General features: G+C 40.5%; 2 protein-coding genes across 4 annotated transcripts in view; one reads left to right on the top strand and one right to left on the bottom strand.

The window, feature by feature from the left end:
• Positions 1-3,238, bottom strand: part of LOC117379502 (WD40 repeat-containing protein SMU1) — a 218,067-nt gene extending 214,829 nt beyond the window's left edge. For 2 of the 3 annotated variants that reach the window (XM_055225644.1, XM_055225643.1), the window contains exons 1-2: positions 2,903-3,238; positions 1,246-2,567 (exon numbers count right to left, since the gene is read on the bottom strand). In XM_055225644.1, the coding sequence (XP_055081619.1) occupies positions 1,263-2,567; positions 2,903-3,139 (1,542 nt within the window). In that variant the 5' untranslated portion in view covers positions 3,140-3,238 and the 3' untranslated portion in view covers positions 1,246-1,262. Of the gene's footprint in view, positions 1-774; positions 2,568-2,902 lie in introns of those variants that run through there. The other variant, XM_033976227.2, reaches the window with a different exon arrangement.
• Positions 3,239-3,332: 94 nt separating this feature from the next.
• On the top strand, positions 3,333-18,850 carry atp2a2b (ATPase sarcoplasmic/endoplasmic reticulum Ca2+ transporting 2b). The gene is made up of 23 exons (XM_033976335.2): positions 3,333-3,911; positions 4,677-4,694; positions 4,780-4,862; positions 5,782-5,886; positions 6,533-6,671; positions 9,776-9,856; positions 10,492-10,577; positions 10,665-10,820; positions 10,917-11,058; positions 11,131-11,297; positions 12,945-13,033; positions 13,137-13,239; positions 13,313-13,444; positions 13,543-13,662; positions 13,745-13,963; positions 14,057-14,180; positions 14,253-14,464; positions 14,567-14,787; positions 14,864-15,066; positions 15,144-15,229; positions 15,305-15,438; positions 15,544-15,661; positions 15,785-18,850. The coding sequence occupies exons 1-23, from the start codon at positions 3,794-3,796 to the stop codon at positions 16,055-16,057; spliced, it is 3,129 nt and encodes a 1,042-aa protein (XP_033832226.1). The 5' UTR covers positions 3,333-3,793; the 3' UTR covers positions 16,058-18,850.
• The last annotated feature ends 1,145 nt before the right edge of the window (positions 18,851-19,995 follow it).

Here is a 19,995-nt window from a genome sequence, read left to right as displayed (position 1 = left end):
ATACTGCTTATTGTTGCAAGTAAACCATTTGTCCAGAGGAGGGCAGCAAATCCTGCAAAAGATGAACCCTACAGAATACATTCTTAATACTATTATACTATTATTGCATCTTACTTTAAATAGAGATTCACACAAAGTGTAAAAAATACAGAGAATACATTTCTGGTGGGATATTTCAAGTTATTTAAACATTTTCCTGCGCTATATCCAAATGCACTTTTTGTGTTTATATAACACATTTTATAAACATAAAATGTTTATAAAACAAAGTAAAATATAATTAAATTTATATGTAAAGTGCTTATGCTGTTCCACTGAGGTGAGACTCTGGCATGTTGTCAGTGGGTAGTCATTCACAATGTAAAAGGTGGATGAAAGATAGCTTGATTCCAATTCAAGCTCTATGTTTGACCTTTATCTTGAGATCTGCAGTGTTTTAGATTGTTTGTTTGTTTTAACTTTACCTTCTAGAAATCAGGATATCACCCTATTTCACTGAGGAAAAAAAAGTTTATTATAGATGTAATATTCACTTTGGTTGTTTTTTTTTTTGAGTTTGCACTTATGTACTGAAATAAATGTATCATCTGTAGTTCTTGGAACATACATTAAGCATATTCATTTTAGTTTTGAAATTAAGCTACTGATTCTACTAGGTTGTAACAGCCTTCTAACTTGGTGTTTGGGCACTCATCTGTGTGAATGAAAGATATAATCTGTGTGAATGAAAGATAAAAGGATGTAATTAAAGGACCAAATAAAGCCGAGATGCTGATCTTTTTTGTAGATCTACATGTTTTTTTATTCAAAACGTACATGTTATTTGTTTTTGTTTTGTACAGGCCTAATGCAAAAATAACAGAAAACATGTCAAAATGCGTTAAATGTATTAAACATCATGGTACAATTTAAAAAAGCAAAACTGAAATGCAGCAAAAACATCTACATCAGAAATTTCCTCTTGGGCTGCACAATTTGGGGGAAAAAATATGTAATTGAAGGATTTGAGACAAACTGACAAAAGACAAAAAATGAACTGAACTAATACAAGAATCACATGTCAGATAATGTTTGTATAGATCTAAACTACAGGGATAGCAGTATTTAATACAGAATAAGATAAGATATTTTGTACTTTGTTATGGTACTCCTTTGCCACTTGCCAATTGCATCCATTAAAACTGTGATTTTGATTTAATTACAATGAATCTTGCAGCCCTACCCCTGAATATTTTCCATTTTAACATACATGTAAAATGACACTAAGGCTTCCAAAGTTTGAGCAGACCATCTTCACTGTAGGTACCAATGAGGTTCTGGTGAGGGTGGTGCGCGATGCCAATCACATCTTTTTCATGGACAGTTAGGGTTCTCTCCAATTTGCCTGTGAGTGTGCTGAAGCAGTACAGCACAAAGTCCTCTCCCACACAGTAGATCCACTCTCCTCTGGGTGACAGGGTGCAGCACACGAAGTCTCCACCTTCTCTTTTACCAGAGCTGAAACTCCTCACAATCTGTCCTTGCATGTTCATAATGACCACTGTATTGGAGCGATTGCACACCACAAAGTGCTCTGGATTTTTAGGCAGCAGGATCACATTGTTAACAGTGATGTCTGTGCCAGCTGATGTGCCCAAAGGCTTGAAGGTGTTTGTGCATTCAGTGGTCTTCACATTCCATACCTTCACTGTACCATCAGAGGATGCACTGAGGACATGGTGTCCATCTGGACTGAAGGATGCCTCATTCACAAAAGAACTGTGGCCACGGAACTCCTTCAATGTTTTTCCTGACTTTAAACCATGGATTCTGATGGTTTGGTCAAAAGAAGCACTGAGAAGCTGAGTGCTGTCTTTGCAGAAGCTCACACATGTGACACCTTTACTGTGGGCACGCTCAAAGCGCCTCAAGCACTGGCCACTCTGGATCTTCCACACCTTGATCTTCCCATCCTGAGCTCCAGTGGCTAGCATCTCTGTGTCTCGGCTGAAACACATGCAAAGCACTGCATCATCCATCATCATGAAGTTATCTTGTGCTTGATACTTCAAATCCTTTCGGATTTTTCCTGTGGTGAAGTTCCAAACTTCAATAAAGCCATCCACAGAACCTGTGACCAGATACTGTCCATCAGGAGAGAATCGCGAGCATTCTACATGGGACTTTTGGCCAAATTTTATCTGTCGGCTCAGTTGTGTGGGGAAACGTTCATCTTCCACATCTTTTACTGCAGCTTTTCCTCTGAACAAATCAATGGTCATCCCTGGGGGCAGTAGGCCTTGGTGCTGTTGCCACTTCAGAGACTGTGCCAGCAGAGCCAGCAGACGTGATGGTGGCACTACACTGACCTCTCCAGCCAAGGCCTGGGCAATGGCTGCTCTCCTCTTCTCCTTACTACTCCCATCTGGATATGCCTCCCTTGGATCAAAGTAGGAGCGAGCCAGCAGATTTTCCAAGTGTATGTACCTCTCAGGCTGGGTCTGCTTCAGCATGATCATGGGGTCTGTTTGTCTGAGAAGAGATCGGGCAGCTCCCAGCTCTCTAAGCTCGATCAACTCCAACACCACCTGCACAAAACCCAAAGTAAGACAATCAAGGAAAGTGGCATAGAGACATGGCCGCCATATTGGTTCCACTTGCTTTTGTAAACAAATGTAAAGTCCAAAGGAAACATGCATTAACTGCACAAGTATCAGCATTAAATCAGAATAAGATATTTTGAACTTCTCGTTTTGGGATTAATGACCGTATCTTTCCGTTACAGTCTATGAAAAGCCATAGAAAAAAAGTTTGGTAGAACCAATATGGCGCCGACTACCCCGATTTCCATGCGATATCTGCCGCAACTTCTGCGGTGTGATGTTAGTTGGCAAAGAGCGAATGTAGTAAACCCGCCATTCACCTGTTCGTAGAGGTCTATGAGGGTCTTATCAGGCAGCTTGAGAGATTGGATGGCTTGTAAGACAGTGTCCCAGTGGCCGCTATTAATATCAGCTACAAAGCTCTCTATGCTATCCACCGTGTTTAGCGACACAGTGGTTTCCTCCTGCAGAGTGGCCAAGCTGCGATGAAGATTGTTCTCTTTCAGGTACTGCATTATTAGACGGATCACGTCTGCGGATTCTACCTCCAAAGACATGGCTATGTTCGGCTAAAATGCTATGTTGATTCAAACGGACCAGGTGGACAGAGGCCTTGTTCGGTGGGGTGGGTCGAGAGAGAGAAACTGACGGCGAGAGAGTTCAACTTCCGCTGAATCCAACCAATGAGCGTCTTCCACATGCGGACACTGCAAAGCGCACTCGGTACACGCGAGAACTGCAGCCGACCAACGCGAGGATCGGAGCCGCAACACGGACACTGCACTGACTGATCCGAGGCTGCCATAGACACATGCCTAAAACCAGAGAAGAACCAAAAATACTGTAGTATACTGTAGTTGTGGAGGAAGAGGGCGTATTTTTGCGTATTCGATCTGAGCTTGAAAGGTGGCGTTTGTATATATTTTGTTTATAACAGACAAGGTTAGTGAAGCAGAGCCGGCTAATTTAACCAACACTCCGCTAGCCCGTTAGCCTGCTAGCAGCTAGCACCGGAGCCGCTCATTTGTCCACTAGGAAGCAGCTCTGATCGGCGTTTTATCGGCCTTGGTCAGTAAGGGCGGCCCGTTACAAGTGTTTAGTGACCATCGGTGCTTATTAGGCCGAAACCCTGGATTGACGGCACCGCAATAATACAGAGCCGTGACCGGTTGAGGTTGGAACCAGCACAGGGGTGTCCTCAAGTGGCCACCATGGACAACGCTCACACAACGACAGTGGAAGAAGTTTATGCCTTCTTCAGCGTCAACGAAAGCACAGGGCTCAGTTTGGACCAAGTTCGAAAGCAGCGGGATCGATTCGGGCCCAATGGTAAGAAATGTGTCCTCATCACTTGTCTGAAAAAAGACATGCACCGTGGCATGTTTAGCTGACGGCTGTAGGTTCGCAGCGGACGTCATTGCTTACACAAAGACTAAGGCTGTTAACCCGCTAAATGCCGTTTGGCCTAAACACAATACGATTTTGCATGTAACTAAATTAATCAGTCTAATCTTCAAAAGACCTTAAAATTCTGTCATTAGAATTTCGGAATGGAGGCAAATATTAAGAAGACCATAATATTTCAAATTCCAATAATTAACTGGCGTCAGATCAAAATACTAGTTTGGCTGATGGTTTTACGTCCTCAACAAATATAAGTAACACTTTTGAATTTCCAGGGTAAAAAAGTCGATTTGTTTACTTTTCTATTACAAAGGATAGAAAACGAATATTTATTGTGGGGTCAACATTGCTGTGAGCTACCCAAAACTGATTTTGAAGTGTATCATAATCTCATATTAAATAAACAAATAATATGAAATACAATTTTAAGTCTTCAGACAGTCTGTTATCACTCACATGTAGCTGAATGGTTATCATATGCCAAAACTACAACGATATTTCATATTTTGTGTTATTTTTTGGTTAATCCCGGTTTCTCCATTAAACTCATATTACGCCCCACTGAACTTTTGCCTCCATTCCAAAACTTAAATGTTTTTGTTTACAAACATTTAAAGGGTCCATACCCTGCCATGATCTGATACTAACGTGGTCCCTTTGTCTTTTGTCACTGATCCGAACAATCCACAGAGTTGCCAGCTGAAGAAGGTAAGAATGCATTATTTAACCAAATATTCATAGTTATGTCCTTATGATGTCAGTTGTCACTAATCTTGTATTGAACATGTTCTAGGCAAGTCTCTTTGGGCGCTAGTCATTGAACAGTTTGAAGATCTGCTTGTGAGGATCCTTTTACTTGCTGCTTGCATATCATTTGTAAGTATGACACCAGTTGAACCTATAGTTCATGTGCACTCAAGATGATGGTAGATGAAGTAGTTATGTTAATCAAGACATATGGTGTATCTAGAAATACTACACAGTTGGGATACAATTTGCAGTCTTCGATCTAGTGTTTAGTTTTGGTATCTTTTGAGATGGTTTTCAGTCTACCATTCATCTGAGAATATTTATTTTGATGTCATTTTTGTGGTTGACTTGTGAGGTCAGATAAATTAAACTTTTCCAATCTGTTGTATAATTTCCAGACTTCAAGTGACTTTCTTATGCTACTATACTGACCTAACACCACATCTTCTGAATTATGTGTGACTCCATTCACTTCTCCTTGACCCGGTTCTTGTGTGTTGGCTGATTGCCCACAGGCCAAAAGCATGGAGGTGCTCATGAAGTTGTTGTGAAGTACATCATTGTTACATCCATTACAAAAAGCATATCTGTGCTACTATAGCATGGGCACATATAAAATCCATTATCCTCAAATGGAACTATTTTATTGCAGGGATTCAAATAGAGCTTCACACTAAATTACTGGCACAGATTTCTGAAGTAAATGCTGCTACTACAGTGTCCCTCAAGCAACTTTATTAGACGTGGCCCAGTTTCTGATGCCCTTGTTCAGACATGGTTATTAATTAAAATCTATTTATAGAAACACTACTATATATTTGACTAATGTTCTTAAGTGCAATTAATGCAGCTTAGAGATAAAATGTGAATCTTGCATGTTACTGTGCTGTTACTCTTGCTTGATACACATTAAGAAAAAGAGAAGAGTAAAAAAGAGTAACAATATGTTAAGTCATTTTTTGGTTTGACATTTGTGACTATTGTATTGAGGTAATATTTCTTTTCTTTGGAAAATATTATGTTTTGCTTGCCTTGTGTGCTTTAGGTACTGGCCTGGTTTGAAGAGGGAGAGGAAACCGTTACAGCCTTTGTGGAGCCTTTTGTTATCCTCCTTATTCTCATAGCCAACGCCATCGTAGGAGTGTGGCAGGTAATGACACAGCCAGCATTGTTGGATTTTTCTTCTAAATGAAAAGATTTGAGCATAGAAAATAGTGCCATGGATATTATGGTTATAATTATTGGCAACGGCAGACATATTATAAAAAAAAGTATATTTAAAATTGTAGCAGAGCGAAAGTGAAGCTAGTGCTCTCTTTGTACCCACACTGTATAAAGCTCATAAGCCAGTCTTTACTGGCTGCTGTTTCACAACCATTTCCCCCACCCTCTTTACTGTTCCTCACAAAGACTGAAATATCCTAGGGTTAGGCACATTGTCTTGCCTTGTATAGCTGTGTGCTGCTGCTTGCTACACAAGGAGCTGTAGTCCTGTTGCTGTAGGCCTAAAGAGTGCATGAGAATTGAATAGAGTTGAGAGGATGAAAGCTGACAGAAAAAGTGATGACTAGGGGACAAAAAGAGGATTATCTGCTGTAGTTTATGGTCTACTCAATTAGTCTTTTAAATCTTTAAAACATTTTATTTTACCCAAGAATCAGAATAAATTACTTTAAGAGAACAAAAACAAGCCCACCATCAAATATATGTGCTATATAACGTTGGGGTTTGTCAACACTGTTTTGGTTTGAGTGTCTGTATATCAAACCTGTCTCATTTTCTTGATTTTTCTTCAGGAGCGAAATGCTGAAAATGCCATTGAAGCACTGAAGGAGTATGAGCCAGAGATGGGCAAGGTGTACCGTCAAGACAGGAAGAGTGTGCAGCGGATTAAAGCCAGGGACATTGTACCTGGTGATATTGTGGAAGTGGCAGGTAGGACACACTATTCATGTTTGACCAAGCAGGATTAACAGATATTCCAGTTATACATTAAATACTTTGAGGCGTGGCAATTTAAATACTATACTGATCCTGTTTGCATGAGATTGTCCTTATGCCATGCCTATAGTAGAACTGACAGGTTTGATATTGGTCATTAATAAAGATAATTAAAAGAAGTCAGACTGCACTGACTGTTACACAATTGGCTACGTAGCTCACCCACATCCTGTTCCTCTCCCAAGACAATTTCAGGATAATAATAATGACAAACGATACACAGTTATACCGTGAGAGCAGAACCTATTCTCAATGTAGGGAAGAGTCACGTCTAGTCTCATTGTATACTGTTTGTTTTTGGTTAGATTAACTCATTTCTCTGCCATTGCATTTGCTAAATGATTTTCCTGGAAATCTAACATTTGGAATGAGATGGTCACTCACTGGTTACATAAAATACAGATATTATGAATTCATGAGATTTTCCATTTTCTATATATGGTCCAGTCCTATGTATGCAAACTAGATTATATTTAGTCCATGCAGCAGACAGATATGCAATTGATTTGTTGTTGTTAATACATCAGTGTCACGTGCCTTTCTGTTCACTGTCAAGTTTTACAAGGCAATCGCATTACACTACTGACAATTTTATTAGATTCAGCTATCCATCCCAAAGTAAATCTATCCATTGCCTTGTCTTGGACGGGTGAATAGTTGGGACTCTTTCCACTTGAGTAGAAATTTACTGCTCCTTTAGTGAAAGTTGTTTTTTGTGAAATGACAGATGCCATGACTGGATCAAGGATCTCGTAAGTGAGAATGGTGTGTACAGTTTCCGTTTAGTCTGCTGTGAGTAAAGAAATGATGCACTGTGAAAATTTTACCACTAATCCCATAAATGTTTTGTATTAATTATGGAAAGATGGCACCGGATGTGAAGTTTGGAAAGGTTAATATGACAGATCATTTTTACTCAAGAGGTTCTGTCTTTTATTAAACAGTGTGGGTCGGCCTGTCTATTGTCACTGCTTAAGCTGTGGCTCTGCTTCTTTTTTCCCTGCGTCAGCTGTATGCTTCAGCGCTGCATGTGCGTGTGTGTGTGCGATGCCTAATCAGAGCTAGTGTGTCGGCTATTTTTGTTGTATACTGTAGATTATTAGAGCATGAACCTAACATGGACACAATGCACTGGTTGTGTTTAGTTTGATTCCTGATGCCTCTTCATAATTCAAAGGAAAGCTTCCATGATCATGGGGAGTGCAAGATCTCAAATATCCCATTGGGCTTTTGGGTCACCTCCTGTACAAACTCGACTTCCTCGAATATCCTCACTGTCATGGGACCCCACATGTTGTGCTAAACAAAACAAACTGTATGCTCTGAAAGATGCTTAGATTTTCTGGGAAAGAGACAGTGTCAGTGTGAGTGGAGCTGCAGCCCTGTCTCTGGTGTATTATGGCCCTCTCTCTGGGGGCCAGATAAACCTGATATAATCATTTGTTCACACAACCAGAGGCGTCTGTTTCAGAATTGGCAGAATTGGCACAAGCCACTCGCATTGTAAGAGTAGTACTTCATCTAACAAGTTATTTATATATTTAACCTTTTTAAAATCCTAATAATTGTCATAGAAAAGCTCTTGTAGGAAGTGATGTGTTTTTGTGTGTGCAGTGCCAAAAGCAAAGATTTAAAATAAGCCATTCTAATATAATGAAAGCAGTCTGTATTCCAAACATATCAGAAGTCCGTAGAAGATGATTTAAAAAGGTGTGTTGCTGCTTTCAGCTTCCCATAAATAGAGGACACTATGGTGCCCCCTTGGCATAATTTTGGTCTAAAATCAAGCTTAACAAAAAATAGAGTAGATGGTATTTTATGCTTATCATGTTATACATAGATCATAAATCTAAAAGTAACTACATTTAATCTGTAATCACTTTTTTGGTCAGTAGAGGCAATAAGTGGCATTTATTCCCAATAAATTATGTTAAACAAAATCTATTTAAATATGAATCATTTGTGCCACCACATTCTCAGTCTAAATCTGTGGGAAACACTGCTTTCTTATGTTCCACAGTTCTGGTCTTCATTATGTCATGTGAAGGAAAGTAGTTTAAAGTTGAGCAGGTGATAGTGGTCTCTAGTCAACAGTTCACATTATTACCTTATTAGGCATGAAGATGATACTGTGCTGCACCAGAACCTTGCATAAGATGAGGTAAACTTTAATATCTTCCTGTACCTACATATTGACTCATTAGTACATATTTCTGTTTTATGACTCTGAATCGACCTAGCAACACACAATTCTTCAGAAGGCATGCACTCACCAGATTGTTACTCCGGTGAGAATGAAAGAACTTGCGTCATACTGTTTCTATTTTGGTTCAGTCGTGTCCAATGGGTTTTCCTTTCTTTAAAAACTGGGCTTTTTATCTCTGCCCTTCCCCCCTCACCAGGAGCATGTCCGCAACTGATCAAAATAGTTTTCCCATTTTTGGACGTGTGTAAAGTTGTACTCATCTGCAGCGTCTTCTACTGTTTGCCTCCTGCTCCTCTAATGTCTCTGCTCCAAAGTGCCGCTATGAAGAGGCTTGGTTTATGATACTCCATTGTCCTGAGGGCTCTTAAGAGGCACTCTGTCAAATCTTTATTGTCCCCTCTGACCCTCTCTGTTGTTCTCTGGTGCTTTTTTCTTCCACTGCACCTTCACATCTCACAGTAGAGTGTGGACTGAAGCTCAGGATCTTTTACCTTTTTATATTGTATTTATTTAATGCTGTGTAACCATAATGCAATAGGATCTTAATGACTAAACTAGCAACTGGGCTTCCTTGATGGGCTGTCCATGTTTACCCTGAATATAATTTGTTTTAAGAGATTAGTGAATCTAAATGGAAAGAATGTGTTGACATCCTGACATGACAAGAGGAACCTAATTTATTTTGGGAGTAAGGCTTTTACTATGTGGAATATTTTCTCAGATGTTCAGTAGAACAAAAACTACATTAACGCACCTTATCCTGTATTATCACTGTGACCTCAACAATTGTGTTTGTGATCTTAAATGTTTATGCGCTGTTTCTCATCCACAGTTGGAGATAAAGTGCCCGCAGATATCAGGCTATGCTCCATCAAGTCGACCACACTGCGGGTGGACCAATCCATTCTTACAGGTAAAACAGTTATATAACTTTACATTAGCTCTAAAGTCAACACAGCTTCAGCTAAATCGTGTACATAACATGGTTCAAATCCAGTGTCCTACGCACATTTGAATGCTTTGTGAGTTTGGTTGCTAGGCCCCCGCTCTAACAATAATAATGTCAGCTCTGATGAAAGAAAAGGTAAATGAATAAATCTGTAGACAGTGAGGCAGACATATTAGTTTAAGAGGTGGAAATTTGGAGGATGGTGAAACCATCACAGAGCCGTTTTATGGGAATCAAAGCCTTAAATCTCTCGTCGTTCTACTGCCTTAATTGGAAGCAAATTCCAGGAGATATTTAGGAGTTTCAGCTGTTTCTTTCCTGTTCACTTCCCCATTCATGGCCATAGTACTTGTCAAAAGCTTTGTGTCGTGCTCCATCAGGGGTGTGGAGCTTGCACACTTCACTAGATACTTTGCACTGAGCACACAGGCTGATGGAGCATTTGAGAGGCACTGTCTGCACACACTGTGGTAATTGTCATGTCTGCTCAGTGGTGCCTTTGAAGCTTTTTCCACTACATCTGCCCTAAGAGCCAAAACTAGTTATTACTGCTGTTCTTCTTTTGTGATCTCATATTGTTGTACTATCCTCTACCTCAGGAGAGTCTGTGTCTGTTATCAAACACACTGACCCAGTGCCTGACCCGCGGGCTGTCAACCAAGACAAGAAGAACATGCTCTTTTCTGTAAGTGACAGCTTAAACCATTATTACCAATGATCTGACTTCCCCTAATAACATTAACATGATACATGTCTGTCTCAAACGTCTCAGGGCACCAACATTGCGGCAGGTAAAGCTGTTGGTGTGGTAGTTGCCACAGCAGGAAACACAGAGATTGGAAAAATTCGAGACGAGATGGCTTCCACAGAGCAAGAGCGCACACCCCTCCAGCAGAAGCTCGATGAGTTTGGGCAGCAGCTGTCAAAGGTTGGTTTATTGTATTGTATATTTTCGCATTTATTCTATTTGGTGTACAAATCTGTGTTATGTTTTGATAATGCACTTGATATATAATGTGTCCAGGTAATTTCCATCATCTGCATTGCGGTTTGGATCATTAATATTGGACATTTCAATGACCCTGTCCATGGCGGCTCGTGGATTCGTGGGGCTGTGTATTATTTTAAAATTGCCGTGGCTTTGGCAGTGGCTGCTATCCCTGAGGGTAATTCTCTCTTCTAATGTTGTCAGTGCAGGTGACAGTGCTATGGCTCACTGTCCCCTCTCCTTTTTTCAGGCCTCCCTGCAGTCATCACAACATGTCTGGCTTTGGGAACTCGACGGATGGCCAAAAAGAACGCCATTGTCCGCAGTCTGCCCTCTGTGGAGACCCTGGGCTGTACTTCTGTGATATGCTCTGACAAGACTGGCACTCTCACCACCAATCAGATGTCTGTGTGCAGGGTAAGGAGAACAGCAAGGCCCCTTATTTTCTGTAATAGTCTTTGTCAGGCAATGTTGTGTAGACAGTATACTTGGGCAGGTCTAATCATAGTCTGTGTTTATTAAAGATGTCAAAAGGATGCATAACGTTAAATCAGAGGTTCACTTTGTTTATAGATAGAGCAGCCAGTTAGATGACTTAGGCAAGTAGAGGAGGGCTGAACAAGAAAGAAAAAAGGAAGATACTTTTTGCCTAAAAAATCAGAATCAGAAGACTTTTATTGCCATAGTCTGTGAACACAGTTCACAAACTAGGAACTTGATACGGTGAAAAAGTGCAACATAAACACACTGAATAAATACAAATACAAATACAAATAAGGGCATGCACAAAGTTAAAAAGATATGCTTAAAAAAATCAAATGAAATACTTAAAGGGAGAAAATATGTACAACAGCAGCATCAGAACAACAGTGCAAAGTGGCTTATTAAAGTGACCGGTGTTATAAAGTGTCCAGTATAGTGCAGATATTATAAAGTGTTCATGAGACAAACAGCAGAGGGGAAGAAACTGTTCTTATGGCGAGAAGTTCTGGTCCCAATGGACCGTAGCCTCCTGCCAGAGGGAAGTGGCTCAAATAGTCCATGTCCAGGGTGAGAAGTGTCAGCTGCTATACGGCCTGCTCGCCCCCGAGTCCTGGAGACGTACAGGTCCTGTATAGATGGAAGGCTGCAGCCAATCACCTTCTCAGCAGAGCGCACAATGCGCTGCAGTCTCTGTCTGTCCCTGGCAGTGGCCCCAGCGAACCACACAGTGATGGAGGAGGTGAGGATGGACTCAATGATGGAAGTGTAAAACTGCACCATCATCTGGACTGGCAGCTTGCGTTTCCTCAGCTGCCGCAGGTGGAACATCCTCTGCTGGGCTTTCTTGATGAGGGAGCTGATGGTCGGCTCCCACTTGAGATCCTGGGTGATGCAGGTGCCCAGGAAGCGGAAAGAGTCCACAGTGGTGATGGGGGAGTCCGTCAGGGTGAGGGGAGGCAGGGGGGCTGTGACTTTCCTGAAGTCCACGATCATCTCCACTGTCTTCTGGGCGTTGAGCTCCAGGTTGTTGCTTTTGCATATATATGGAATCTTTTTAACAGATCTGTATTGCTTATGCATCTTGAGCCCTCCTAAGGCATACTAATCAGTTTGCAGTGGTTAGTCACTTTCAACAGCAATGGCAGCACTGGAGTTGTATAACAGACCTTCTATGGAAAAGATATTTCAATTCATAATCAGTTTTACCTAATTGTGCCCTATACCAAGACGGGATTCAATTTTTCAGTGCCATAGTGATTATTCTGAATCTCAAAAAGTGGCGCTGAACATAAAATATTTATTTCTGTAGAGTAGCAAAACTCTACACAAACTCATTGCTGTGTGACACAAAATGGCATTTATGTGCCATTCATAAAAGACCACTAAGTACTGGCTATCTCTTTTAGCTCAAAGTGTGATATTGGAGACCAGTGGGCAACAACCAAGCAATTTTAGTTTGTTTAAAATACATGTACTGCCACCTGCTGACTAAAGTAATGTCTTGCAGCCACTCTTAACATGACATTGACATTCACAAAGAGAAGTTGACTGCTGTCTAACACTGTTCTTATTTTTGCACAGATGTTTATACTTGACCAAGCGGAAGGTGATCGCTGTGCTTTGAAAGAGTTCACTGTTACAGGATCCACCTATGCCCCAGAGGGAGAAGTGTAAGTATGCAGTCGGTCACATACTGTATATTTGCTGCCTATTTCAGCCTTGTCTGTTTTTATAATTTTAAATTAATGCATCTTTGCTTTTGCTTGTGTACAGCTTCCATGATGGCAAGCCTGCCAAATGTTCTCAGTATGATGCTCTGGTAGAGCTGGCCTCTATCTGTGCACTCTGTAATGATTCTTCATTGGATTACAATGAGGTTTGCATTAAAGTATATTACTGGTGATGTTTATTTTTACTGACTTGAATATATTGTTTAAATCTCTCTGTAGACCAAAGGTGTGTATGAAAAAGTAGGAGAGGCGACAGAGACAGCTCTCACTTGTCTAGTGGAGAAAATGAATGTGTTTGATACAGATATAAAGGGACTGTCCAAAGTGGAGCGTGCCAATGCCTGTAACTCTGTATGTATCTGACTTGCCTCATTGTTCCACAACTTTGGCACACCTTCTGTATGTAGTGCTCATATGTTTGTTTGTTTGTGTCCATTTTTTTAATTTAGGTAATAAAGCAGCTAATGAAAAAAGAATTCACACTGGAATTTTCTAGAGATAGAAAATCTATGTCAGTATACTGCACCCCAAATAAAGCCCGCTCCTCAGTTGGCAAAATGTTTGTAAAGGTGAGCCTTCTAATTGACTTGTATTGTTTAGTGTTTTTGACTGCATTTTTGTATACATGTCTTAACATTTCTTTGTCCACAGGGTGCCCCTGAGGGAGTCATTGACAGATGCACACACGTCCGTGTTGGCAGCAACAAGGTGCCAATGACCCCTGGTATCAAAGACAAGCTAATGTCAGTCATTCGAGAGTATGGAACTGGAAGGGACACTCTGCGTTGTCTGGCCCTGGCTACAAGGGACAACCCAATCAGTAAGGACAGTCTGGCACTGGAAGACTCCAGTCGCTTTATTGAGTATGAGGTGAGACTCACATCTTTGGGACTGATACATTATATGTATCCAAAACCATTTGATTGATTACTAACTAATGAAATGTAAACTTTTTTCCCCCAGACTGACCTGACATTTGTTGGGTGTGTGGGCATGCTGGACCCTCCTCGGGCTGAAGTGGCAGCCTCTATTAGACTTTGTCGTCTTGCAGGAATCAGAGTGATTATGATCACAGGGGACAACAAAGGTATGCATCCAGAATATTATTTTAACCTATGGATGTAGAATTTCTGAACTAACTATTTCCTGTTAAATGCAGGCACTGCAGTGGCCATATGCAGACGTATTGGCATTTTTGGTGAAGATGACGATGTATCTAGCATGGCTTTCACAGGCCGAGAGTTTGATGATTTGTCCCCAGCAGCACAAAGGGAAGCTGTTGTTAAAGCCCGCTGCTTTGCTCGTGTAGAACCATCACACAAATCTAAGATTGTTGAGTATTTGCAATCCTATGATGAGATCACGGCAATGGTAAGTAAAAAAAGTGTTATTTTTGGAAAATGTTAACAGTTTTACACAACAGCTTGTGTTAATGCTAAGTATTAATCCCTTTTGTTCCTGCTTTCCTCTCAGACTGGTGATGGTGTGAATGACGCTCCTGCTCTGAAGAAGGCTGAGATTGGCATTGCCATGGGCTCAGGCACAGCAGTAGCCAAGACTGCTTCTGAGATGGTGCTCGCTGATGACAATTTTTCCACAATTGTTGCAGCAGTGGAAGAAGGCAGAGCCATTTACAACAACATGAAGCAGTTTATTAGATACCTGATCTCTTCAAATGTAGGAGAAGTTGTCTGGTAAGCATCACATTTTCAGCCAACATTAAATAGGTAACTTCATCTGAAAGATCCTATGCCACTTTTCCCTCCACAGTATTTTCCTCACTGCAGCCCTGGGTTTCCCAGAGGCTCTCATCCCTGTCCAGCTGCTCTGGGTCAACCTTGTGACTGATGGTCTTCCAGCGACCGCCTTGGGCTTCAATCCACCTGACCTGGATATCATGAACAAGTCTCCACGCAATGCCCGGGAGCCTCTCATCTCAGGATGGCTCTTCTTTAGATACCTGGCTATTGGATGTAAGAGGAAGAGTTTTAAAAAAGGGTACGATTATATTCTCCATTGTGTACTAATGATTTGTACTCATTTGAGCCAGGCTATGTGGGTGCAGCCACTGTTGGAGCAGCTGCCTGGTGGTTTGTAGCTGCTGAAGATGGTCCTAGAATCACCTTTTACCAACTGGTTAGCTGAATTACATGTTTAATGCTAGACCTCCACAATGGCATGTTAAAACATTGATTTTCTTGTGTTTTCTAGAGTCATTTCCTCCAGTGTGGCCCTGAAAATGAAGAGTTTGATGGCCTTGACTGCAAGATCTTTGAGTCCCCATATCCCATGACTATGGCCCTGTCGGTGCTGGTCACCATTGAGATGTGCAATGCTCTGAACAGGTAATTTTCATTATGACATGGTCAGACTAGGATAGTTTCTTTTGATTGTAAAAATGTAGTTTACACTTAGTGTCAGATCTCCTAAGATATTCCTGTGTTTGTCAGTGTGTCAGAAAACCAGTCTCTGCTGCGGATGCCTCCCTGGGAGAATGTGTGGCTGCTGGGAGCCATCTGTCTCTCCATGTCTCTACACTTCCTCATCCTCTATGTCGAACCACTGCCCGTGAGAAACCTATTCTTTACTATGACATGTGAACCCATATTGGGCTGTATAGTAATGCATTCATTCTTGTCACTTTAAAACTTCATCAAAACACATTTCATTTTGTTTTTGATTTTCTTTCAGATCATATTTCAGATCACCCCTCTGAATTTGACTCAGTGGCTGATGGTGCTGAAAATCTCACTGCCAGTCATTTTGCTGGATGAGGTTCTCAAGTTTGCTGCTAGAAATTACCTGGAGCCCGGTAAAGAGCTGGAGAAGGCGGCCAGCTCCAAAGGCTGTGCCATGTGTGCATGTTTGGAGGGCATCTCCTGGCCCTTCGTAGCCATCTGCCTCCCACTCGTCGTCTGGATCTACAGCTCCGACACTAACATGGCCGATATGTTCTGGTCCTGACTGACTTGAGCACAACCTCCATTTTCCCTCTGCCCCACATCACCGCCACCACTTCTCTTCTCTGCCCTCTCCCTGTCTGCGTAGCTAGTTTGTGTGGCTGTTTGTAGATTTAGACTGTGTGCCTGCGTGTATGAGAAGGACCAACTTTAATTAAACATGATGAATAATATTAAATGTTAACATTAAGAAGTCACCCACTGGATATGGGTCAGGATTCCCACTGTATGTGGGTAGATGGGAGTGTTAGAAAACCGTTACTCCTAAATTACGGACTTTGTTGCGGGGTAAAGAATTACGAGTTATAATAATGCCTTTTTTTTGTTCTTGTTAATAATGCCTGTAAGGCATAACTTTTTAAAAATAATTTTGCTAATTCTTATTTTGATTCACTACACCCTGTATATTATTTTGGTTCATTTCATTTACAAAAAGAAATCTAGATATCCGAAATCATTGTTCTGTATAGAGACTGAACACTATTTTATGCAACTTTTTTTACCGCTTTGTAAATTGTTTGACCAGCGTGGCTTAGAGATACCGCCTTGATTTGTTTTTTCTTTTTAATGTTTACCATTGTGTCTTCAGTGTAAACTCAGAGGTGAGTGCCAAGTGGCAGACCGCACTAGGAAAGGTTTGGGTGTGAACGATTTGAATGCTCTGCTTAAAAGAGAAGAAATCTGGGAAACAAAAGCCGCATGTCCTGTGACCAAGCATGAACTTTGTGGTTCTTCATTCTTAATTTAATTGTGTAGATAGACCCCATAGTAGAGTATAAATTGACTTGGATGTTTTTTACTCATGATTTGAATAAGCCAGTTTTTCTGCACTGGGCAGAGCACAGCTACCTCAATACAATACAATTTTCTGCTCATTTCTAAAGGCTTTGCTTTGTGGCATTTTATAGTAGATAGCATAACATTTGAGGTGTGCCCCTTTATTTGTGCAGAAAACGGAACATAATCAGTTTTCAATTTTAAATGATTTTTTTTTTTTTTTTGACGTGTGATCATTAATTGTATTTTGTCCCAGACAGAACTGCAGGAGAATTGGTTTTCTCCATAGTGCTTGATTCAAAGACTTACTACATATTTTCTCAATGGCAAATAATATAAATCCAAATTATCATGAATTCCACCCAAAATGTTTTTTTTTTTACTATAAAGACAATATATAAACTCATGAACCCTTTGAATCAAAGTGTTTTCTGTCTTCATTTAATGTGTGGCATTATAGGCTGTGTTTTGGATCTACATTGAATACTTGAATATAAATAATTGACAGATGAATGCTTCAGTTTGGCTAAATTAACTGACAAAATAGGCTGCAGATAGTTTGTTGGATCTCATGTACTTTTTAAGAAAACATACTGTGTTTGCTGTTGTGTTTACATAGAGGACTCGAGCCCATATAATTAACAGCACTAACTTAAACCAGTTCTAGAATATTTTTGTCTGTGCAGAGCTCCTCAGAAGCATGCTTTTTGAGCATAGTTTGTTTGCACTGTGTGTTCTACTTTACAACTGTGTGCTTTTCCCCCAATGCCTTCCATTGGCTCACCTACCAATAGAGTGAGTATACACTGAGATTTCACCTTTCTTCACCTATCAAGTTGTGCCGACCATTCATGAAATACTTAATTTTTATTTTACTTAAATATATACATAGCAAAAGAGATTAAGTGATTGTGGTAAAATGTCAGTGCTGCAATTAAAACACAAAACACCTATTTTAACAGTTGTTTTAATTGTGGCAGTTATCCATTTATTATGAATGGCATTTCATCATTTACAGTTTCTCACTTGCACATCCTCACAAAGTACTCAACTCAAAAATCATTTGATATTGTACTCTAATATAATGTATGCTTTGAATTAACAGTGTCTCTGGTTTTCAGGTTGGCTCTCATAAACTTCACAAGCTTTAAGACGGGGGACATTATCCAGCTGTCCCTTTGTCTCCCCACTCCTCCATCTCCGTGATCAGCTGTATGTATACCCATGTACAGTTAGAAAGGACACTTTGTAGTAGTATTACCAAACACAGGGTAGTATAAAGCCAGTACCGGCCGTATGTACCCCGACACAACACATGACATTTATACCTCTGTGTGAAAAGTATGTACTTATATGTTGACATGTTTCCAGTTGGTGTGCAGGAAGACCCTTCACACTACTTGCATGAAGAACATGTTTCATCTTCCATGGTAGCTTGCGATGTTGACAATTATTGAACTCTGGGTCAATGGTCTCTTAGATGTACATAGGTGTAGGTACAACTCATGCATGCGTTTCAGCTGTATCTAGGCTTTGCAATTTGTAATTATAAATATATTGTACAATATCCACAGTAAGATTTTAGATGGTTATATTAATAGACATGGGACACAGTTTATCTTGTAACAATTTGGGCAATTTGCACAATATATATATAGATAAAGAAGTGGCTAATGCTGAACTTGACTGTGCTCTGTTTTCGAAGCTAAATAGTCACAGCCTATCAGCAACTGATTTCACGTGAATAAATTAATCCTTTACAGTCATAAGAGTGACACTTTGATTCATTGGTGTCCTGCAATACTACATGGTTCTTTTGCCTTTACGTTTATATATTATCATGTATCTTTATTAACTGCTGTAAAACTGTGATAAAACATGAGTGGGCCGTGGCCTGTCCAATCACTGGCTCTGGGTCAAAGTTTAATGTACAGTTGATGGGATCATTATTGAGGATGAATAATGATTGTAGTGCATTACTGAGGTTGTGGAATCAGGTAAATAAAACATATTATTTCAGTTGCTTGTCCTTTTTTTTTCCCCCCAGTGAATGTGTTTCTTTAATCTAAATCACTGTATATTTATTGTGATCTGGAAAGAACAAATCCAGTATTAAATTTATTTGTTCCCTAGAGACTACATAGGCACCATCACAGTTTTTTCTATTGGGATATTTGATACATTTTTGTCATTTGGGGCAACCCTGGTATTAACTTATTGAATTTTGGGTGGCATTGCCTTTAATGAGTAGTCCTCTGGAACAATGACATCACTCTTGTAGTAAATTGGGTGCAGTTTCAATATCTTCCTCTGGGGCGCAGTGTTGAACCTATAATGTTCGCAGGAGGAATCTTTCTTGAACGTAACACCTGTCAGACCGGCGTGAGACGACTGTAAGGGGGTTACTTGTCTCACACCGTGGCATGAATGTTGCATTTTATTTATTTTCAGGCAGCAATGAAATAGGCTCTTTGGGCAAATTTAATTTAATAATTCACTGGCATCACTTTCCAGAGCATGCTTGATTAGCTATTATAAATAAAATGAGTAATCTTACAAAAGTACCATTCTACTGAAATATGTATGCTCGTAAAATTCCACATTTGTGTCTCTAAAAACGCAGATAATCACGAGGTACCCCGCTTCCCACACCGCTCTGTCTCTTTAACCAGCAGACTCTCTTGTCACTCTGGTCCCTCCCATTCTTGCAGCCCTCCAGTGTTGCTGGCTTGAGATGAGAGCGCACTCAGCAGCACCATCGCGGCAAAAGAAACGTGCTAAACCCGAGGAAAAACAACGTGAAGACTGAGAATGCCCGTCCAAAGCCTAGGAAAGGATGGGATAAAGAAACGACTGGCTAATTGATCTTAAACGAAACCGCGTGGTTGTCTCGTGTGAGAAACTCAGATGCTGTCGTCGCCCGTGTTGTGCGCTTTTTTATTCTTTCTCCTTGAGCGCTGCTGTTACAAAGGCGCTGGGTCTGAAGCAGTGGCACCAGGGATTAATGCCTTGTGAATGGGCAAAAGTGAAAGCCTAAACGCGGGTATCTGGGCACAAAGAGTGAGTGAGTAAAATAACGGGATTCAATTTGCACTTGCTTTTTTCTCACTGGTCGCGCTTAAAACACACCATAGTTTTAAGGATTATTTATTGGTCATACTTGAT

This window comes from Periophthalmus magnuspinnatus, chromosome 12 (genome assembly GCF_009829125.3).
Source record: "Periophthalmus magnuspinnatus isolate fPerMag1 chromosome 12, fPerMag1.2.pri, whole genome shotgun sequence".
NCBI classification, from domain to species: domain Eukaryota; kingdom Metazoa; phylum Chordata; class Actinopteri; order Gobiiformes; family Gobiidae; genus Periophthalmus; species Periophthalmus magnuspinnatus.
The sequence above is the reverse complement of the archived record's forward strand: the minus strand, read 5'-3'. Positions and strand labels throughout refer to the sequence as shown.